Raw genomic sequence first — 24,488 nt, 5'->3', positions numbered from 1 at the left:
CAGAACTATAAATTGTATAATTGTAGCCCTAACCAAATTTTTTTTGGTTTCTTTGACAAAAGGATTGTCATCAGAACCAGGATTAACAATAAAGCTTCATTACAGACACCTTTAATAACTGCTATAGCTGTTTATTGTAGCCTAGGGTTAAAGTACAGTAAATTACCAATATCCAGAGGTCTGTTTGTAACTAGGGGTCGTCTGTAAGTCGGGTGTTCTTAAGTAGGGGACTGCCTGTATATATATACAAGGCAGTTCCCGGGTTATGTACAAGATAGGTTCTGCAGGGTTTGTTCTTAAGTTGCATTTGTATGTCAGTCGGAACTATATATTTTATGATTATTGGATTTTAAAAATGTTGGGTTGTCATAAGAACCAGGATTTACGATAAAGCTTCATTGCAGACACCTTTATAGATGTTTATTGTAGCCTAAGGCTAAAGTACAGTAAACTACCCATTACCAGAGGTCCGTTTGTAACAAGGGGTCATCTGTAAGTTGGTGTTCTTAAGTAGAGGATGCCAATATATATATATAATATTATAGAAAAATATATAGATAGATGAATTTAACAAATGCCTAGATTGATAAAATAGATAAATATGACTTAGATATGAGATAAATACCTGCACTCCTTCTATTTTAATGGTGTAATAGTTAATACATTGACAATTTTCTTTTAACAGCCAACATGACTATCCTCTGGTCTACATCTTTCTACATGCATATACACACAACTTTTGGTGTTATGTTACAAATCCAGTTTGTACCCGTCATGCAGGTGTATGTCACTCTTGGTCCGTCTTATCAAGATCAGACTAAAGGTAAGTTTTTACTATTCCAGACTTGAGGACTCAAGAAAGAGATTTGGAGGGATTTTATTTTTAAAATGTATTTTATTTAGTTTTCATAAACATACATAAAGTAGTTATAGCAAGTGCATATATACATTTAAGCCCTTGTTTTACCTAAAGCAGATTGTTATACTGATAGCTTCAGTCCATCATCTTGAGTCTTGCTGTTGGATGTTTTCCACTTTAGTGTCCAATTGGATTTCTTATCTTTTCCACATGCTTGGACATTTGTTTTTCACACCTGTCTTGATACCCTCCTTCTCTTGTGCAGAGTGTGCCAAATTTATGACAAGGCTCAGCCCTTAGGATTAATTAGGTGCATGTCCTTGAAAACATTGCTTTACTCCATCAGGGTCACTAGAGTCAATTGTGTAGAACTATTACACCAATTTTCTAGAGTGAAAGCTGTGAAATCCCTTTTACTCCACCTCCTTAAAGCGCTTGTACATCTTTTTTAACCATCTTTTTTTATGACATGTGAGACTTTAACTTGATAGGATAGTTTTATTAATATTAAATATTTTTTTTCTTTATAAAATTTGCCAGTAATTGCCTACAAATGTGAAAAAAAGCTTTTTTGTTATTTTTCCAAGTAATGTTTTTATTAAAAGGTTGTAACTTTTAATAATATATGTTATAAATATGTACAGCATTATTCCATCACCCTTTCCCTGGTTTAGCTACAAATGCAGAGGGTGCATGTACTTCTGCAAAGTGCAAGTGAAAGCCTTTTCTGTAACTGCTTCTATATCCTGCCTTTAGCTGACAGGCTGGAGGGGGGCACACCGTGGCACCTAGAAATATAATTCCAGTGTCAAATAAAACAGGAGAGTCTCCACCTTAAAGGGGTTGTCTGAGACGTATTAAAAAAACAAAAGGTGGCCAGGAGGAGTCTGCTTAAAGAAATAAAGATGTACTTACCTCCCGGCGCCCTCCTGGCTTCCCGCGCTGCTATCGCTCTGGTCCATGAGCCATGTAAATAAACAAGGCAGCAAGAGCAACACTGGATTAAACTTCAAGCCAACCGTGGTCGGCAATGCCCACGCGTCCCTATTCACAGCATTGTATATACTGGGCAGATGGATGTCGTGTCCGTCTGGAAGCTGAATCCAGCGCTGCTTCTGCTGCCATGTTTGTTTAGAGATCGCACGGACCAGAGTGATAGCAGCGCGGGACACCAGGAGGGCACCGGGTGGTAAGTACATCTTTATTATTTTAAGCAGCCCCCTCCTGGCCACCTTTTGTTTTTTTTTTAAATCTCGGATAACCCTTTTAAATATTATGGACTGTGTGTGGATGCATAACTGGAAATATACGCTCTTGAGGTTACAATTGGAAATAGAATCATGTTGCACTTAAAAATCAACATTTTTAGTTCAACTTAAAAGGGTGGATATCTCTGGTTCTTTGAAGCATTCTTACACAATCCATATTCTTCTGTTTAATATGACACCAGAATTGTGTTTCTAGGTGCCAGGGTTCAGGAGATATAGCTTGAGGTTGGCTACTATCATGACATTGCTGCATGGGGCATGTGCAAATAGGATGTATATAGCTGTATGGCAGTCGTGAAGGGGTTATAATCTTTGCATATTGGCTCAAGAGGGCTGTTAAAAAAATAAACCTTTAATTACCCCCTATGGTGCTTCTCTTCTCCCACTCCTTGGTCAATCTGAGCCGTGCCCCTATTTGTTTACAGGGGCACAGCACCTCCACTCTGACAGCTTATGGTGGGCTGGCACGCCTACCCATCTTATACAGCGCTGGGACAGTGGAAAGCTGGGTGTGCCAAGCCGCTGGAGGCTGACAGAGGGGAGGTTCCATGCCCCTGTAAACACACAGGGCACGGATCAGACAGACCACGGCCGGTAAACTGGCAGTGCCGAAAGAGGTAAGTAAAGGTTTATTTTTTTGAACAGCCCTCCCCAGCCCACCTGCAAAGTTTTTTAAATAGACGAACAACCCTGATAAGACTATCTATCTTTTAAAAAGTAAAATGGGTGGTGTGAAATGGAGTTGGGGTATTTAGCTTGATAGTTTACTCACAACAGTTGCATGTCATCGGTGGGTGAGTTCCACTAACGTGGAGGTGGCAATAGAAAGAGACTGCCCAAAATCACAAACTCAGGCAGTTACAGAAGATGCTTTCTGAGTTCTAGCCCAGGTGGTTGGCTTAAACAACAGGCGATAGAAACTACGGCCGTGTGTCCATACAAAGAACGTGCAAAGTGCTTGGAAATATATTTAAAAAGTGTTTGCGCCAGTTTTGTGTTGCGGCTGCACTCTGTTGCATGTGAGTGTTTTGAAATTTTCTACACATTCAATACATTGACTCGATAGAACTATGTTGCACGCTGTATGTTAGAGGTGCGCCTAAATAGGTGGTGCACACTTATCAAGCAGTGCAGGGAGCGCCAGATTAATGAAGACCGTGCGCCAGTATCCAATCATCTGCAGCACTCTGCACACACAAAAGGAAAACTGTATATTTGTTATGATAAAGCTGGACCATAGGGACCAAAATTCATGTTTGTGTGTATAAGCGCTTACCAATTCTGAGACTAATTTTATTAAAATGTGTTTTTTTAAAAGGGATATGTGGAAACTTCAACAATATGCAAAGTGATGATTTTAAGGCTATTAGCGGAGTCTTGGAAGGAACTGCCGCCAGCTTTGCTAATACTTGGAAGAGTACAAGTAACTGTCCAAACATCAAGAACAGCTATGAGGACCCATGTTCCCTGAATTTGGAGAAGGGTACGTATGAAATAATGGTGGTGCAATAGACATGGTGCGATTTTATGTGATGTTATGTGTGCCTTTCCATGTTTTTAACTATGCTATTACCAGTAAAGGTAAAGTTTTAAAAATGTCTTATTGCCTGTTGCTAGACCTCCTCTGACATTTTGTATTTTATCTTTACGTAAATTATTTTTAAGAGACAAGTTATTTTCTTAGTTTCTGAGACGACTGTCATACTTTTGTTTAGTGTAATTTGAATACTTTATTTCTGGTCAAATTCCTGATGCTTGTTGGTATGTTGCCTTTTGATTTGGTAAACTACAAAAATTGTATATTTTTACAGAAAAATATGCACAGCACTGGTGTGGTCTGCTTACCTTGTCAAATGGACCCTTCTTCCCCTGCCACAGTATAGAAAATCCACTTACACACTATTCGGTAAGGTACTATTCCCACATGCATTATCCATTTAGTGAAAAGGATCGATAGATAAAATGTTGCCTGCAGATAGGGCATTGTATGCAATCTGCTTGGCTCCTCCTGCTTTATAACATGCTGCCTACAGATAGGACACAACTTACGCAGCTCCTCCTGCTCTACAACTTACTGCCTACTCAGCTACTTCTGCTCTATGACATACTGCCCACGGAAAGCAATTTATATAAAATGCTCAGAAGCAATTCCGCCCTTGGAGCCCACCACTGTGGACCTACATATAAATATTACTGCTCAGGCATTTGCAGATTCCTCATACATTACGGATACTAATTTCTTTCTGTAGGAGCTTGCTTCATAGTCCTTGGACTGTTATATTCTGGGGGTCCTGTCAGTAACTTGCTGTGCAGCTCTTGCCTTCAGCCTAGGTCTTCTTACCTGAGAGGAAGGAATAAATACAGACAAAGCAGCAGAAAGATGAGTCGGCTAGATATTGCATCTACATATAGTCATTCCGTGCATCTATTATATATACATATAAACTGGGTAAATTGTTAAAATTTAGGATGGTTATACTGTATATTTGTATGAAATCATGCACCACTCAAGAAGGGCCTGGGGCCTACCAACCTTATAGGCTGTTACAGGGGAACATTCTTCATAACTGGACCCTCTGCTCTATTATTATATATATATTACATATAGGGTTAATGGATACAGTATATACTGATAGCAGGCACTGATATTCTGGGGTGAGATGTCAGTGTGTACTGAAGCCATTGGGTCATTAACATATCAAAAGGCTTTGAACAGTAAGAAGCCACCATGAACCAGGTGTGAGATTCCCTGCACACTACCGGGGTCTATCCTGAGAGGGTCTTAGGGTGGAGTTATAAGGGGGTGGGGAGGGACTACACACAGGGATATTTAAGCATAGTAAAACCCAGAAATCGCTCTCTTCTGTCTCTTGCTTCCTCCCCACCCCCGCCTCCCCTGGATGAGCAGCACTTAACTAAGGAACCAGGTCATATATTGTGTGTGCTTTCTGTGTATGTATATAACTTTATAAGAGTAATTATAACATAGTACTTATTATAATATAGTAGACTTTATACGTGTACCTATAGATATTCCAGGTGTTATGTGTTTTACCATATATACATAACTAAGTGTTTACAGTGAGTGTGTATATATTAGTGTAACTACATGTACAACCTGTAGCCGTATCCCATTCACACGTGGATCTGTGCCCTGCACGTGTATTGGAGGAGTAGATATATAGAGGCTATTGTGCATAAGACTCTATATGTACATGTATATGGTCAGGTACTGGATGTGACTCCTGCTTCAGGGTATATCCAGGAGCTGCTGTAGTGTTAGAATATATTGTATATACATACACACTACTGGGAGTCCAGGAGGGGTCAGAAGAAGAAGGTTTGTGTGCAGTTGTGTTCTCTATGTATTTTGCATTGTATTTTATGTACCGTATATTCCGGCGTATAAGACGACCTGGTGTATAAGATGACCTGGTGTATAAGACGACCCCCCTACTTTCCTGTTTAAAATATAGAGTTTAAGATATATTCGCCGTATAAGACTACCCCTTTTCCAACGCATACAAAACACAGGTAAAAATTAAAAAAAAAAAAACAGATTTGAATTTAACATGGTCCTTTTTTTAATTTAAATTCTTTTGACATGCAGGTATATAGCAGGAAAACTGTCGCTCATAAACATAAGGCATACAACAACAACATTACCATTACAGCACAGCCCCCAGTAGTATACAGCACAGCCCCCAGTAGTATACAGCACTGCCCCCAGTAGTATACAGCACTGCCCCCAGTAGTATACAACACAGCCCCCAGTAGTATACAGCACAGCCCCCAGTAGTATACAGCACAGCCCCCAGTAGTATACAGCACAGCCCAGCATTAAAAAAAAACAAAACTTAAAAACATGGCGGCGCCCAGCAGAAGAAAGAAGACGGCGCGGAAGATTAAAGACGAGCCGCGCAGACATCGGGGCCAACGGAGGGTGAGTATGCGCCCCGATGTCTTTTTGAGGCTGCCGGCAGCTTTTTGAGGCTGCCGGCAGCCATCGCTGTGAAAACACCCGCCAATCGCGGGTGTTGCCGGTAAGCCTTTGCTGCAATATGCAGCAAAGACTTACCGGCTATGGAGAGGGCTCGGCCCGTGAGCCCTCTCCATGCACCGGGCCCCGACCTCCGCCGTGAATACATGGCGGGCGGTCCGGATTACCGGCGTAAAGTCTTTTTGTATATAAGTATCTGCGAGGGTTGTATGTTATTCCTGTGATATATGAAGGACTGGAGTAGGTGTTTATGGTAAATAGCACAGACTAAGGGGCTGGACAGAACCACTGAAGCCTAGAGGAACTGAGCAAATCCCCAACTCCCCTTTATCATAGGCCTACAGGTGGATTCATCCATTTTCCTTTGAGCCAAAACTTATATACTGCCTGCATTTTTAGAATACAAAGCTCACCTAAAAAATCTGTGTTTTTCTTCCTTCAGAATTGCCTCTCAGATACATGCAGCTGTAAGGACAGTGAGGAATGCATGTGTGCAGCCCTTGCTTCATATGCCCATGCATGTGCCAAGAAAAATGTCATCCTCACCGGATGGCGAGACAGTGTTTGTGGTGAGTACTCATTTAGCCCATGTTAATTTGCCTTATCTTCTGCAAAACCCTCCTTTTACCATGTAATGTTTTTATTGTTGCTTATAGGAAAGTACGCAAAATCGTGCAAAGAGTCCCAGGTGTACCAGTACAATGTGACCCAGAGTCAGCCTACTTGCCGTTCCTACAGTAATAATGATGCTACATTCGACTTTGAGTTCTCTCCAGTGGACGGTTGTGTGTGCAGAGACGGGACCTATCTGAATGACAATGGAGAATGTGTTCCAGCAAGTTCATGTCCTTGTTATTACCAAGGCAATATCATGGAATCTGGAGAAATGGTTGAGGAGAATGGAGTTAAATGGTAAGAATATAAAAAAATATGAAGTCTTTGTAAGGAAATTAAGGTGGGTCCTTCCAGAATCCAATACGTTGCAGTTAAGCACTAGAGTAAACACCTTTCAAAATTAGTTTGACCCTCAGATTCCCAGGGAACAGTTAATTTTGCTTTCAAGTGACTCTCTGTATTGGCTGATAGAGGCTGGTATCTACTGGACAATTCCTTCCTTTTATTACGGACAGGATGGCCCTCAGGAAAAGACCAGGTTTTAGTATAGAGGCCCATTAAAATTTTTCCTATAGGGTCACTCTCTGGCATATTTACCTCACTTGCTTACATGGCTACATAATAACCAACCAAACTGACCCAATTCCTTAAAAACCAGAAACATTGACTCCATAAAAGCCAGCCAAAGTGCCTCCAGAACTGTAAAAACACATTCTCTTGTAACATCCAACCAGGGACCTTCCTTAAGAGTTATGGTACCTTTATGTAAATTAGTTAAATGGCCCTGCAGTTGTATCATAATATGTGTTGGATTAGATTCCATGGGCCCAACAGATAAAAATCTCCTGGATTTATCGTTTTCAAGGAAACTCTACTCAAAATTAGGTTGTCTTCTGCATCTATGGTTGTCTTCTGTAGCTATGTAATCAAATATTACCCTGAGCCCACCAGAGCATCCTCTGCTACTCTGGTAGGCTAGTCCTACACTGTTCATTAAAAGCATAGTGCAATCATAACAGCATGAGTGGTAAAGGATCTTTAGGAGGTTTCACCAGCAGGGGCATAACTAGAATTGATTAGGTACCATGACTAAGGTTTGGTATGCAGCTGTATGTAAATATATCGGCCACTATATTGAAATGTGGCCCACCACAGTATAATGCTCCCTTCTGTCAGATAATTGCATTGTTGCTATCAATTATATTATATACTTTCTGTATTAAATTCTCATAATTAGTTAGATATCTGCTTACTGTCAGTCATTTACTCTCAATGGATAACAATCAGTTCATGGTCATGTAAACCGAACTGTACCATCGTGACGTCACCTAACAGTGGACAGATTGTTATCCACTGGAAGTAGGGCAAGAATGACAGCAAATAGAGATCTAAAAAAAGAAGCAGAAAGGATATTGGAAGAAAATTATTTGAGAGTATTCCCAGCTAATACTTACAACCAAGGACACCAGCGCATCCCATTGTATGCTCATATTGTATGCTCATACACTGCGATATGTCCTTTTAGTTCAGTACCTATCACCAGTTCCAGGTGTCTCTAAGGACAGTTGGGATGACCCAAGGTCTGCTTTCAGCAGAGGCTGCAGATAGTTGCCATACAGTGGCATCTGTCTACTCTGAACTATATACAATTTATTCCAGCAGGAAGCAGGATGTAAAAGCTTCTACATTTTTTCATTCTGTATATCCTGCTGGATATACAGTATACTGAGAAATTGCTGACCCCAAGTATGCATCCACCTGTCATTATATTTGTATGGACACGTTCAATGTGTACTTCTGGAGATTTTCTGGCATATACGCTGAACCTTGTTTGAGAAACAAAGTGTTAACCCCACCTTCTGTTACACATTAAATTAACAGTATACAATTAGGACACAAATAGTATTAATATCTTTAAAGTAAACACCACAGAGGAGCAACTGACCAATGGTCTCACTCCCAAAAAAACTGAAAATATAGAAAAATTATGTCAGTGCTCGCTCCTACTAGTTCCTAATGGATCCTTTTTCAAGGCATCATGTCCCAACATTATCTTGTTAAGGGAAGAGTAAAAAGGAAGCTCCATGAATTTCTTAACCGTTGTTGTAATAATCTGATTCTAATAATCCAGAACCACCTCAGAAGCCAATTCTGAGCTCCTACAGTAGGTCCTAAAAGGGATCGGGCAAAGAAATAAAACCTTTGAGTGTAGAGTAAAGGGGATTTGCTAGATTTCAGTACTCCTCCATGTGTCATGTATTATCTGCTGCAGGGTCAGCCTCTTCACCTCTACTGTTACCTGTCTATGCTGAAACAGTTGACAGCCACCAAGTGGCCTACCGGGGCCTCATAGCGTCTACAGCAGTAGATCTGTCAGTGTTCACAAGTACAGTATGATTTTCAGCTGAATAGCTTTTTGATTGTCTTACAAAATTTATGAAAGGTAAATTGATTTGGCATCTAGTATCATGCCAAGTATAAGAATGTGATCAGTGGCAGAAAAATTGCAAGTCCCAAATACTAATGTTGGCTTTAGTGTTTTGATAAATTTATAGTTATTACATGAAGTTTTAAAATGTTCATGTTAAAAAAAAATAATATGTTATATTTACAGCACCTGTGAAAGAGGCAAGCTGACCTGTATGGGAGCAGCCAAGGAAGTAGAAGGTAAACCCAATTAGTTATTCATTTTTTCCGTCAAATCTATATCAATTTACTTTATACAGACCAAGGCCTATTTCACACAAGACGTTCTTGGGTCTTAGATCAGGATTTCAGGATGGATATACATCCCCATAGATGCCTATTGTGCATGGCCATGGTATGGTGAGCACACACACACGTGTCACTGTAAGGTCACATATAGAAAAAGCTATGTGAAACCGGCTATGATGTCAACTAGGCTACAATTGTCCCAGAAGCCTTGAGTGTTTTTGTAGACCTCTTACACACCATCCTGTGCCAGCAGGTCAGAAGCAAGAATAGGGTTAGGCTGTGTATAGAACCCTGGAGCACTCCTGGTGTAGGTATCTATCTCCCCAACAGATTTTATGTGGAAGGCCCATGATGGTAACGGCAGGCCACACAGAGTACGGGTACATTCAGATGTCCTGAAGTATGGGCTGTGAGCTAGCTGCAAAGACAACAGCTAGCTCACGGCCTCCATGGAGGTCCATTGAGCACAGACACCATGCAGTGAGCTCATTATATCCCATTGCTATGTGACCAAGATGTGTCGCCTATCTGCAAAAGGTAGAGCAAGTCCTATAACTTCTCTGATTTGCAGAGAGGGGTGAGCAGCACTTATGCTTTCCCTCTCCTCTTGAGGCTCATAGGACTTCTGGAGTCTGAATGTACCTTGAAATTAAGATCTTTATCAACTCATGATTCCTTTTACTGACAGGCTTCAAACAGCAACACAACAGCAGGCTCGTGACAACTCCTTTATTTAGAGAACTAGCAGGCTGTTGATTTGACTGCCTGTAGTGATAATACGCACCATTTCTCCAGCCATGGCATCAGTGTTGACCAGTGGTGAGCTTTGCTGGGAAGATCTCCTGTGGAGCCAGTTCGGCTCTGCAGCACAGAATAGTAATCCAACAGTTTGGCAAAAGATGTGTCTACCTGAGTGAAGTTGGCCCCCCCACCTTGTTCAAATCAAACAAAATTGGTGTCAAACGTTTGTGCTACGTTTGTGCTGGTTTGTGCAGCAAAAATTTTCGTTTGTGCCGCTATCATTTTTAAGATATTAATGAGAGTTTTCAGAGGTCATCAGAGGTCAACCAGCCCCCCCCCCCACATTGTCCAAACCAAACAAAACTGTTGCCTAACAATTCTGCTAAGTTTGTGCTGGTTTGTGCTGCTCAAATTTTTGTTTGTGCTGCTTTTGTTTTGAATATATGAACAAAAAATGAAAGGTCAAAAGTTCAAGCAGCCCCCCACATTAACCAAATCGAACAAAACTGGTGTCAAACGTTATTGCTATGTTTGTGCTGGTTTGTGCAGCAAAAATTTTTGTTTGTGCCGCTATCATTTTTAATATATTCATACTTTTTTCCAGAGGTCATCAGAGTTAATTTCTTCCAAAGTACAATGTGTTTGCTAACTCCCCCTAGTGATCAAACCAGGGAAGTGTCACTAGATTTGTATTTTACCAGTTCAGCCTAAACACCTTTAACCTATGTAAACACCTGAACATACCTTAAAAATGATAGCGGCACCAATGAAAATTTTTGCTGCACAAACCAGCACAAATGTAGCACTAACGTTTGACACCAGTTTGGTTTGATTTGGTTAATGCGGGGGGGGGGGGGGCTGCTTGAACTTTTGAACTTAAATTTTTTGTTCATTTATTCAAAACAAAAGCAGCACAAACAAAAATTTGAGCAGCACAAACCAGCACAAACATAGCAGAATTGTTCGGCACCAGTTTGGTTTGGTTTGGACAATGTGGGGGGACTGGTTGACTGCCGATGACCTCTGGAAACTTTCATAAATATCTTAAAAAAGACAGCGGCACAGACAAAAATTTCTCCTGCACAAACCAGTACAAATGTAGCACAAACGTTTGACACCAATTTTGTTTGATTTGAACAAGGTGGCGGGGGCCAACTTCACTCAGGTGATGTGTCTCTCATCTAAATCTTCTGGAGACCCAAAACTGCTTTCAAAACGAACCAGCCAATCCAAGCATAGCTTCAGCTCAGCAAATATACATTTAGTATAAACAAAACAAAAACATGTTCAAGTCACAAACATGCATACAGATATTGCATACAATATTCCCACTTAGAAAAGTAAGTGGCAGCAAAGAGCAGAAAATGGCTCAGGAAGATAGCCTGGCAAATAGACTAGCTGAGCATATAAATAAAGGTGAAGCAAGAGCAGCCTCATTCTGTGGGTGGAGTCAGAACAAAAAAACTACAATATATTCTGCGATAAACAAGATTACAACTACTATAATACTGCCCCGTATGTACTATAAATATAATGCTACCTCCTATGCACCAGAATACAACTACTATAATACTGCCCCCTAAGTACAAGAATATAATTACTAATTACTATAATACTGCCCCTATGTACAAGAATATAACTACTATAATACTGCCCCCTATGTACAGGAATATAACTACTATAATACTGCCCCTATATACAAGAATATAACTACTATAATACCGCCCCCTATGTACACGAATATAACTACTATAATACTGTCTCCTATGTACAAGAATATAACTACTATAATACTGCCCCTATGTACAAGAATATAACTACTATAATACTGCCCCTATATACAAGAATATAATTACTAATTACTATAATACTGCCCCTATGTACAAGAATATAACTACTATAATACTGCCCCTATGTACAAGAATATAACTACTATAATACTGCCCCCTATATACAAGAATATAATTACTGATTACTATAATACTGCCCCTATGTACAAGAATATAACTACTATAATACTGCCCCTATGTACAAGAATATAACTACTATAATACTGCACCCTATGTACAAGAATATAACTACTATAATACTGCCCCGTATGTACTATAAATATAATGCTACCTCCTATGCACCAGAATACAACTACTATAATACTGCCCCCTAAGTACAAGAATATAATTACTAATTACTATAATACTGCCCCTATGTACAAGAATATAACTACTATAATACTGCCCCCTATGTACAAGAATATAACTACTATAATACTGCCCCTATATACAAGAATATAACTACTATAATACCGCCCCCTATGTACACGAATATAACTACTATAATACTGTCTCCTATGTACAAGAATATAACTACTATAATACTGCCCCTATGTACAAGAATATAACTACTATAATACTGCCCCTATATACAAGAATATAATTACTAATTACTATAATACTGCCCCTATGTACAAGAATATAACTACTATAATACTGCCCCTATGTACAAGAATATAACTACTATAATACTGCCCCCTATATACAAGAATATAATTACTGATTACTATAATACTGCCCCTATGTACAAGAATATAACTACTATAATACTGCCCCTATGTACAAGAATATAACTACTATAATACTGCACCCTATGTACAAGAATATAACTACTATAATACTGCCCCGTATGTACTATAAATATAATGCTACCTCCTATGCACCAGAATACAACTACTATAATACTGCCCCCTAAGTACAAGAATATAATTACTAATTACTATAATACTGCCCCTATGTACAAGAATATAACTACTATAATACTGCCCCCTGTGTACAGGAATATAACTACTATAATACTGCCCCTATATACAAGAATATAACTACTATAATACCGCCCCCTATGTACACGAATATAACTACTATAATACTGTCTCCTATGTACAAGAATATAACTACTATAATACTGCCCCTATGTACAAGAATATAACTACTATAATACTGCCCCGTATGTACTATAAATATAATGCTACCTCCTATGCACCAGAATACAACTACTATAATACTGCCCCCTAAGTACAAGAATATAATTACTAATTACTATAATACTGCCCCTATGTACAAGAATATAACTACTATAATACTGCCCCCTATGTACAAGAATATAACTACTATAATACTGCCCCTATATACAAGAATATAACTACTATAATACCGCCCCCTATGTACACGAATATAACTACTATAATACTGTCTCCTATGTACAAAAATATAACTACTATAATACTGCCCCTATGTACAAGAATATAACTACTATAATACTGTCCCTATATACAAGAATATAATTACTAATTACTATAATACTGCCCCTATGTACAAGAATATAACTACTATAATACTGCCCATATGTACAAGAATATAACTACTATAATACTGCCCCCTATATACAAGAATATAATTACTGATTACTATAATACTGCCCCTATGTACAAGAATATAACTACTATAATACTGCCCCTATGTACAAGAATATAACTACTATAATACTGCACCCTATGTACAAGAATATAACTACTATAATACTGCCCCGTATGTACTATAAATATAATGCTACCTCCTATGCGCCAGAATACAACTACTATAATACTGCCCCCTAAGTACAAGAATATAATTACTAATTACTATAATACTGCCCCTATGTACAAGAATATAACTACTATAATACTGCCCCCTATGTACAGGAATATAACTACTATAATACTGCCCCTATATACAAGAATATAACTACTATAATACCGCCCCCTATGTACACGAATATAACTACTATAATACTGTCTCCTATGTACAAGAATATAACTACTATAATACTGCCCCTATGTACAAGAATATAACTACTATAGTACTGCCCCTATATACAAGAATATAATTACTAATTACTATAATACTGCCCCTATGTACAAGAATATAACTACTATAATACTGCCCATATGTACAAGAATATAACTACTATAATACTGCCCCCTATATACAAGAATATAATTACTGATTACTATAATACTGCCCCTATGTACAAGAATATAACTACTATAATACTGCCCCTATGTACAAGAATATAACTACTATAATACTGCCCCCTTATGTACAAGAATATAACTACTATAATACTGCCCCCTATGTACAAGAATATAACTACTATAATACTGCCCCCTATATACAAGAATATAATTACTGATTACTATAATACTGCCCCTATGTACAAGAATATAACTACTATAATACTGCCCCTATGTACAAGAATATAACTACTATAATACTGCCCCCTATATACAAGAATATAATTACTGATTACTATAATACTGCCCCTATGTACATGAATATAACTACTATAATACTGCCCCTATGTACAGGAATATAACTACTATAATACTGCCCCTATGTACAAGAATATAACTACTATAATACTGCCCCTGTGTACAAGAATATAACTACTATAATACTGCCCCTATATACAAGAATATAATTACTAATTACTATAAAACTGCCCCCTATGTACAACTATATAACTTGTACATAAGGTTTCTTGGCCATAATACTTTCTGCTAATTAGTGGCTTGGTCACTGCAGAGTGAGTTTTCAGTCTAAATGCTCTTACAGTAAACCTACCACTTGGAAATGGTCAGCAGGGTGCGAAACGTGTGTTGGGGTGTCGGACAGTGTGTACTGGTGGGTACTGGTTAATACTTTTGTGTTTGTGACATATGTTTGAATATGTGTTAATACATTAGGTGCGAGAAGTGAAAAGAATGGAATGGCACTCACCGCGTTGTATCCTTTCCAATGAAGATTTATTTATGCATACTCACAACATGACACGAAGTGTAGTACAAATAGCGGGGAGGGGAGGACGTAGGGACTCAGGGCTTGGCAAATAGGACAGCTGTTTCGCGCTCTCGGCGCTTCATCTGGCTTGTTTGCTCACACACATACAAGACAAAGCAGGCCTTTTAAACCCGATCACCACACCCCCATAAACAGGAAGTTAATTCTACTGGTTCTCAGCCGATGTAGGCTACTCCCAAAAATGTGTAGAACAATGTGTGCCAATAAGTGAATATATAAATAGCAAACTAACATCCGTGCGCTTACCGGTAGCTGCGCTGTGTCGTGGTCCGGTCTCATGCCCATCGACATCGGATCGGGCGGAGGCGTGCTGCGCACAACCGTCCCGGATCTGGCGCCGGCACGGCTGCTACGCAACCGCGTCAACACCATCCTGGGTGCGGTGTCACATGACACGCCTCCCCCTTACGACGTCAGGTGGGGAGGCGGGCCCGGCGTCTGACAGCGCCGGAATGGGCGCACGGCTGGAGGAGAAATCAGTGTCGCTGTGGTAACAGCTCAACATTGTTGCGGCACTAGTAAAAAATGGGAGTGTGGCGCGACACGCGTCAAATATATATCGTATATGGGGTAAGGTGGGTGGCGGGATAACAAGGACCTGTATTAAAAACAATTTTGTTCTAGTACCACATGCATACATAAACATGGGTAAAAGTGCTAACTTTCGCCCCGGTACCCAGAATGGGATATTGATCCGGGGAGAGAACTAGCTGTGTGTACAAAAAACGCAGTGCAATTAGTAAGACATATATTACTTAAGTAAGCGATGTTTACACATTTTAGTTTCTATATGGTTGGGGATGGGGTAGATAATACATCTGTTCTATTATCTTATCTTAGCCATATAGGCACATATTTATGGACCATATTAGATGAATACACTCATATCTAACTTGTCATTGAGTCCTAGGGGGCCCAAAGCTCCTGTACGCAGAATCCACCTGCCCTCTTTCTGTAAAAGGAGGCGCTGTCTGTCGCCACCTCCTTTCAGGATGGGTACTCGCTCTAGACCTGCGAATCGTAGGGTCTTTGGGTCGGAGTTATGATCTGTTTTTATATGTTCGATTAATCTGGGCGCTCCTATGCCTGTCTTCAGGGACCTAATGTGTTCATAGAATCGTCTGTTCAGGCTTCTTATGGTCTTTCCTATATAAAACCTTCCACAGTCACAGAGTATAACATAAACGACGTAATCAATTTTGCATGTTATGAGGTGTTTCAATTTTACTGTATGGCCTCCACAGTTTATCTCTTTCGTTTTTATAAACTGCGTACAATAGTTGCAGCTACCACAAGGGTAGTTGCCTTTCAGAGTACTCGTTTCTAGCCAGTTATCAGTGGTGGGATTAAATGCACTCCTAACTAACTCCAACTTGATGGTTTTACCCCTTCGGAATGTTATGAGGGGTCCCCCGGCTGCTGTTTCCGTAAGTTCTTTATCCGACTCTATTATGTGCCAGTTGGACCTAATGGCTGATTTTATCAGTTCAGCCTGGGGTGTGAAGTTGAAGGAAAAAACAAATCTCTCATTATCTATTTTGTTCCTTTGTTTCTTACGGACTCTGTTGCTATCTTTTATTGTTTCCCTATTCTTTTTTGCTCTCTCAAAAGCTTCGTCTATGATTATCTCTGGGTAATCTCTGGCTAAGAGTCTGGTTTTTAACTCTTGAGACTGCGTGGCGAAGCCTTCTTCTGTACTGTTTATTCGGGACACTCGTACGAACTGGCCGTATGGGACGGCGCTCTTCACGTATCTGGGGTGATAACTCTGAAAATGTAAGAGGGCATTCTTAGCTGTACTTTTCCTAAACACCTCTGTCTCAAGGGTTCCATTTTTTTTTTCTGTCACTAAGACGTCCAGGAACTCTAGGCGAGAACCTCCTATATTGTATGTGAACAACATATTCATCTGTACATTTATCTGTACAATGTGTTAATACATTGTACAATATTACTATTCTGTATTGGGCATGTCGCAATAGCAGTACCTGTCATATATAATGCTACATTGGCCTGGATAGTCTTTGGCCAACACCAGCGTTGTATATACATGTATTAGTGTACCCCTCCAGTTTTCCCACACTGTCCGTATTTGGGTTTGTTTTTAGATGTCCTTTTTTTAATGTTTTTTTTTTTTAGTATTTATGTATTTGCTGTAATATACTGTTGATTGAAATTACAATAAAGATTCTGATTTATTTATCGATTGAGGCATATTTGTGCTCTTAAATTCTCCCTGTAGCCTGATGGCTAAGAATCTGGAGGGGGCTACATTTTGGGGGGCTGTATCTCTGACACATAGAACCTCACTTCTTTTTTTCTATGAAAGAAGAGAGTCTCCTCTAAATTTATGTTTCTAAGTGTCAGGAAAACGGAGCTATTAACTGTTAAACTGCCATCGGGAGTGATTTTATATATAAAAATCGCACCTGATATTCTCACTTTAAACCTGAATATCTCTGGATCCATGACACCTAGAAACAAAATTCAAAATTCATTTGAAAGAAGAGATCCTGGGCAATTGCCCACTTTGACTACCCATAGCACCAGCCCTGACTATCACAGTGATTTTTTTTAACTAAGGTAAGTATGATGACTAATTTTACATATAAATAAATAATAATGTTCTTGATTATTATTTCTTTCACCAGTTTGCTCTCCTTCTCTGGTTTATCTGAATTGTACCAGTGCTCCGAAAGGGACAAAAGGAGTGGAGTGTCAGAAGAGCTGTCATACTCTAGATATGGATTGTGTAAGTAAATAGGGAAACTATGAACTATATTTCTGTCAATGCAGCTATTAACTTATTGATGGTCAGTGACAGATAGATCAGCTGACACCCCAGGGTAACACCCATGGTTGCATGAGATTCGATCTTGCATGTTTAACATGTAAAATGTATCTTTGGGAATTCCCCCCCACAATCCACCCCCTGCATCATTTTTAGGGGGTGCCAATTGTTGCTACGCAGCCCTGAGGTCTGATCTGGACTTCACGGCAGTCTATAGTCAGAGCCTGTGAGATCCTGTCACACAGACAGGATCTTACAGTCTCTGTGTCAGCCTATGGATCTAAAGAGGCTGACCGTAATAAATACCCACATAATAACACATGTCTTGAAGGAAGGGATGGTGGAATGATGAAGGTGGAATTACCACCTCCTTTAGTTTTCGTGATCAGCGTTGTGAGACCTTTAATACAAGGAGGCAGCATCACTACTACTGGTCACAAAAATGATCTCTCCCCTACAGTTGGAGAGAAATAATTATTGCAATATCTGTATGTGCATTAAGGTAGGCATTGTGAGCTGGGTTAGGTCCCACCTGGTCACTGGCCTGGAGCCACTGTCCTCTTACCCCTGCCTACATGCCACCCCAAGCCAGAGTTTTGTGGAACTAAATTTGGTAAATCTTCACACATCCCAATTTCTTTTGTTGGAATATATTGTCTTGATTATTTACAGTTCAGTTCACACTGTACGTCAGGATGTGTGTGTCCTCCCGGCCTAGTATCTGATGAGAAGGGAGGTTGTATCAGTGAGCAGCAGTGTCCGTGTATACATAATGAGGCCACTTACAGACCAGGAGATACCATCTCAGTTGGATGTAACACATGGTAAGTATTTGCCATTACATAGCCATTACAGGCAGTCACTGGGTTATGTACAAGATAGGGTCCATAGGTTTGTTCTTAAATTAAATTTGTATGTAAGTCGAAACTATATATTTTATAATTGTAGTTCGAGACAACATTTTTTTTGCCCCAGTGACAATTGAAGTTTACATTTTTTTTCCTGTAATGGGACCAAGGATTATCAATAAAGCTTCATTACAGACACTTTACAGTTGATCATTGCAGCCTGGGACTACAGTAAAGCTTTCAGAGAGCTTCACCGAAGGTCAAAGTGAACAAAGGGGTCATCTCTAAGTTGGGTGTTAAGTAGGGGACCGCCTGTATTTTCTAAAAAATAGATTTATCAATCCCTGCTCAGGCTGAAAGTGAAAGTAAGAGATAAATTATTCTGTTTGAATGTAATACTCATAGAAGACTATAGCCAGGGAGATAGCAGAAAGAGTTAAAACTCACTTATCAGCATTGTATGAACAAACAAAAAATGGAGAGCAGTATTAAACTAATAGTCTACAGGAGAACAGATAACAGATACACATGGGGGTGGGGGGTCACAGTTGGGTGGTGCTGGAACTCGCCTTCAGTCATAGGTGTTTGCATCTAGGAGCCTGGTGCAGGTTCTGTGTACCACCAGGTGCCAGCTCTCTAATGCTCCTAACTGGGTGCTCTGATGCACCTTGGTTACATGCACCTGTCCATCTGGGTACAGTTCTTAGGATCACTGTGCAGTATTGTGGTGTTCACAGCACATGGCATTGGTGCTCAGAGAACCCAGGTGTTGGTGCTCAATTGTGAGCTCCAGGTGCTGCGAGCCCACCAGTGCTTCTGCTTTTCTATCATTCCTTATGATAGAATATATATATAACACTGATTATATAATTCTTATATAAAGTACATATTTATAATAGCTAAATCTGCTGACGTGCCTTTCGTTTGCAGCACGTGTAAGAACAGAAGATGGCAGTGCACTCACAAACCTTGTCTTGGAACGTGTTCCATTTATGGGGATGGACATTACATAACTTTTGATGACAAGAAGTTTACGTTTAGTGGGAGCTGTGAATACATACTGGCCCAGGTACAGTAGTATGTATATTGTATAACAGCTAACCTGAATAAGAACTAATGAAAAGAAATTTGAATGTATATTTTTTTTCTTACAGGACAACTGTGGGGACACAGAAGGTCCAGGCTCTTTTACAGTTATCGCTGAGAATGTGGCATGTGGCACGACTGGCACCACTTGCACAAAAAACATCAAATTCTTCATTAGAGTAAGAATTTATTTGAGTTCAAATTACTATAAATGATGGCTTAGACCCCAGGAAAAAAAATCAGAAATAAGAAATTATTATGTTACTGTATGGTAAATAGTATATTTCAATGAGCACATAGCAGAAAATGTAAAAAAAAAAATCACAATTCTTTATTATTTCTGCATGAAAGCGTTACAGTGGTGATGGAAAACATTGTCTATGCGTTTCGATTATAAAGCTCTTAATCATGGTGAACATCGCGTACCATGGTGCACATCTCGTACCACGGTGCACACAAATTGACATATTTAAAATCAAATCCCACTAATAAAACACAACCATGAACATTCTAATAATTAGCCTTATAAGGTCCAAATGAATGTAGATGATGTCCTGTTTGTCTTCAAGCCATGGGTAATATATTTACCAGTAGTGATTAACCTTGTAAAGGAATTTGTCAGCATATCAGGACTAGAGGTTAACTCGAGAAATCTACTCTTCTTCCCATCAATGATATTGGGGATCTGGAGGTAGGGGATTTTAAAATTTTAGATTAAGAACAGGTTTTTGAAGTATCTGGGTATTAAGGTTTGGGAAGAACCAGAAAAATTTCCAGACAGAAATGTATTACTCCTGAACCAAAGCCAGCTGTACAATCAAAAGCCAGAGGGCAATCCTATTGTAGCTCAAATTTTAAACTCCAAGACTTGTCATTGCTGAAGATCTGTAACAATGTGGCACACTTTTACAGATCTATAGCAAATTGTCTATATACTGCAACAGAGTAATATTGCAGTATTTCAGTATATGGTAGGAACAATCAGACCCATTGGGTTAAAAAATGTAAAATGTAAAAATAGTCATAAAATTTTGCCCCCTTTCCCTAGAAAAATAAATATACAAATAAAATCATAACATGTCCCTAAAGACCTGATCAATCAAAATATGAAAATGGATATTCCTGGCAGTAAAACCTGTAAAAGGAAATAATGCCCAAATGTCCAAAATGTCACTGTTTTGCCATTTTGCAACACATTAAAAATGTAATAAAAAGTGATTAGTACAGTCCCCAAAATGGTAGTATTGAGCTCATTTTGCCAAAAATTGACATTTTGCACAGTTTTGTATGCCACAGCATGAAACAATCATTGGCATCAGAATATGGTAAAACTATATTTTTTTGTACAGAAGGTTTTAGTTTTTAGAATCTATTAAAACACAATAAAACCTGCATAAAACCTGATGGTTGATGTCTAGCACCTATGTGCGCATTTCTTTATGCACAAAGTGCAAAGAACTGTTTTAAGCAAATAAAGAAACAGCACAGATACAAATAAAAATACTTTAAAAAAAAAACTGTAAATTAGCCCGAGGTGGTCAGGCTGATCTCAACTGAGCACCTCTCGGCATCACCAGCTTTTAATTTATGCACACCCACACTGTAATAGTACTGCCTGCTCCAAGGAGCTAGAAGTTGCCCCGTGACATCAGAAGAGCCAGGGCTTGGAGAGAGTGGGGTGCGTGCTCTCTATTAGCTATAGGGGCGGGAACAGGAGGTACTATGACAGTGTTGTGTGTGCATAAATTAAAAGCTGATGTCAGCCTGTGCGCCTCTGGCTAATTTATATATGTAAGGGACGGAGCAAAAGACACCACATTTTTTGGCCCATTTTCTCTATGACAAAAGTTGGGAGGTATGTACAACATCCCCCACCAGGGCCTAGCCTTTTCTTGTGGCCTGGAGGCAGCCGGGGCCCAGAATGCTGGAGTGGCTGGCTAATGCGGCCTTGGGCACACTGTTGTCACAGTGCTTGGTATGGAGTTCGGAGGGCTGTCCTACAGCCTGGCAGGTCTCCAGCAGGTGGTGTGTGCAAGAAATAAGGAGGGAGAGGCAGATGCTCCCTGGGGAAACCCCTGAGGTGTCTGTAGGATGAATCCCTGGGTAATGGATGGGGAACCCGTGATGGTAAGCAGCCGTATCCAGGGATCAGACGGAGGCAATTTTGTGCAAATCAACTTACAGTTCTTTATTCAACTTTGAACAGCAGGCAACAACCAAACGGTCGCAGTAGGTTCAGCAAGCTGGTTAGCTGGTGGGAGATAGCTGACTGAAACTTCAGGCTAAGACCTAAGACCATGTGCTCCAGCCCACAAGGGGTTTATATACTCCCTTAGTTAGGTGGCAGCACTATCCAATCAGCTTCCAGCTTGCTTTACAGTATCACAAGAAACATCATTGTCCAACAACATTTGGCATTGTTAATTCTTGCCTTACCAGGCAGTGGCTACAGCTGTAATTACAAAGTTCTCCAGACTTAGAGACCTTCTAGAGAGGTGGTCAGTCTCCCTAACAGCTCCTGACATGGAGAGGGCGCTATTCACAACTGCCACCTTGCCTGCGTAGCAGTGCTGGGTGTGTGTATTGCTGAGCTGAATATGGTAGTGTGAATAGCAGTACTGCATGTATTAACATGTGTGTATAGCAGTGCTAGGTGTGTTCATGTAGCCGTGTTGACTGTGGTAGTGTAAGTGAATGCATGAAGAAAACCTGAGTGACTGAATGTAGCAGAGCTGAGTTTGTGAATGAATGAATGTACTAGTGCTGAGTGTGCTTTTCCTTATTTTGAATGACATAATCTGGGGTGGGTCTTATAGTAAGGTGCATTTTATCATCCAAATAATATCAAAGAAAAGGAAAAGATGAATTCAGGAAGAACTGAATTTTGTGCTTTAACCTGTATTCATGTGATCAAAAGGGTGAAGAACTTCGTATGGACAATGAAAAGATTGAAGTGGTGTCAAGAAATGAGAATTCTACAATTCCATATCATTTTTTCCGCCAAGGCATGTATCTTATTATCAAAAGTGATGATGGGGCCTTTTTCATGTGGGACAGAAGGACAACTATCCATTTGAAGCTTCCCCCAAAATACCAGGTAAAATACATATGTTTTTGTCCAACCCTTCGATAAGTGAGCTGTTGGGGGGGGGGGGTTCATTGCTTAGGAAAATCCTTTGTCTAATGAGTGATGGTTAAGACCCAATTCAGTCTGATTATCCATAAGGTTTATTCTGCAATTTACCTGTGTAGTAGATGCCTTATTATTTATCTATTTCTTCGTAAGTGTGCAATCGCTTTATGCAGGGTCGGCTTTAGGTTTCAGTAGGCCCCTGGGTGACAGAGCTTCAGTGGGTTCATTTGCAGTGAACTCACGTGGGGGCATTAAAAATTCAGAAACTAAAACATTCTCCAGTTCCCTAAAATGTTCCCTAGTTTATTATCCCAAACAGCCCGACATGGTTGTTTTATACAGCCTACAGCCTGGTTTCAATTCCCAGGTCAACATCTGCAAAGAGTTTGTATATTCTCTCCATGTTTGCGTGGGTTTCCTCCACGTCCTCCGCTTTCCTCCCACACTCCAAAACATACTGGTAGGTTGATTAGATCGTGAGCTCCATTGGGGACAGGGACTGATTTGGCAAGCTCTCTGTAGCGCTGAATAATCTATGTGCGCTATATAAATAAAGGAATTATTATTATTAATTACTTAGCCCCCTCATGGTTATTTTATATACAGCCTCCTTCACCCCCTATAGATTCATTAGATACAGCCCTCCTTGCTCCCATGGATTCCTTATGTAGAGCTCTATGTGGGCCCCCCAGCAGCCCTGGGCCCCAGAACGTTCCCAGGTATGCCCAGTGCTGGCGCCGGCCTTGTCTTTATGCACTAAAAACTGTTCCACTTAGTGCATAAAGAAATGGGCATGTAAGTGTTTGGCATCTTCCATCAGTAAAACTTTCCAGTTTTAATATTACTGGAGGACTGAGAAATGTCAAAAGTAAAAGGTTTTTTCTTGCTGGATACTTAATTGTTAGAGACTGGGTGACTTATACGGTTCCATCAGTGAAATCTGAGTTCTTTAATATGGTAAAGAAAGAGGAATAGATAATTGCATAGAATCATGTTTTTTTTTTTAACCCAGCTCAGTAGGTGGGGGGCGTGAATTGGGGAGGGAGTGTACTACATATGTATCTTTATTGTCATATTGAACCCAATTGTGTTTAGAGGATATGTGATTTTTGTATTATATTTTCAAAATTTTCATAAAATGTTAAAAAAAATAAATAAATAAATAAATATATATATATATAATATATATATATATAATAATCCTATTTAACACAAAATGTTTCTTTCCATATTCACTGAAGGGTAAAGTCTGTGGCATATGTGGTAACTATGATGGAAATGCAAACAATGATTTCACTACTAGAAGCCAGTCAGTGGTGGAGAACCTAATGGAATTTTGTAACAGCTGGAAAACATCTCCGACCTGTCCAGATGTACACGAAGTCAAAGATCCTTGTACAATCAACCCATACAGAAAAGCTTGGGCACTGAGGCAGTGTGGGATCATTACCAGCGAAGTCTTCAAATCTTGCCATGCTCAGGTGAATATATACCAAACATTTCATTCATTGAAAGTTGTGGGAATCAATGTTGTTGCCACTGA

The 24,488-nt window shown here is 39.6% G+C and overlaps 1 protein-coding gene across 2 annotated transcripts in view; it reads left to right on the top strand.

The window, feature by feature from the left end:
- Positions 1 to 24,488, top strand: part of LOC140070977 (mucin-5AC-like) — an 86,816-nt gene that overhangs the window by 22,422 nt on the left and 39,906 nt on the right. For both annotated transcript variants that reach the window (XM_072118149.1, XM_072118148.1), the window contains exons 12-23: positions 686 to 823; positions 3,446 to 3,610; positions 3,939 to 4,033; positions 6,570 to 6,696; positions 6,784 to 7,039; positions 9,357 to 9,409; positions 17,739 to 17,839; positions 18,551 to 18,702; positions 19,657 to 19,795; positions 19,881 to 19,991; positions 22,730 to 22,909; positions 24,187 to 24,426. In XM_072118149.1, the coding sequence (XP_071974250.1) occupies positions 686 to 823; positions 3,446 to 3,610; positions 3,939 to 4,033; positions 6,570 to 6,696; positions 6,784 to 7,039; positions 9,357 to 9,409; positions 17,739 to 17,839; positions 18,551 to 18,702; positions 19,657 to 19,795; positions 19,881 to 19,991; positions 22,730 to 22,909; positions 24,187 to 24,426 (1,757 nt within the window). The remainder of the gene's footprint in view (positions 1 to 685; positions 824 to 3,445; positions 3,611 to 3,938; positions 4,034 to 6,569; positions 6,697 to 6,783; positions 7,040 to 9,356; positions 9,410 to 17,738; positions 17,840 to 18,550; positions 18,703 to 19,656; positions 19,796 to 19,880; positions 19,992 to 22,729; positions 22,910 to 24,186; positions 24,427 to 24,488) is intronic.

Source organism: Engystomops pustulosus, chromosome 7 (genome assembly GCF_040894005.1).
Source record: "Engystomops pustulosus chromosome 7, aEngPut4.maternal, whole genome shotgun sequence".
Lineage (NCBI taxonomy): Eukaryota > Metazoa > Chordata > Amphibia > Anura > Leptodactylidae > Engystomops > Engystomops pustulosus.
Note: the sequence above shows the minus strand (reverse complement) of the source record. Positions and strands in the feature narration are given on the sequence as shown.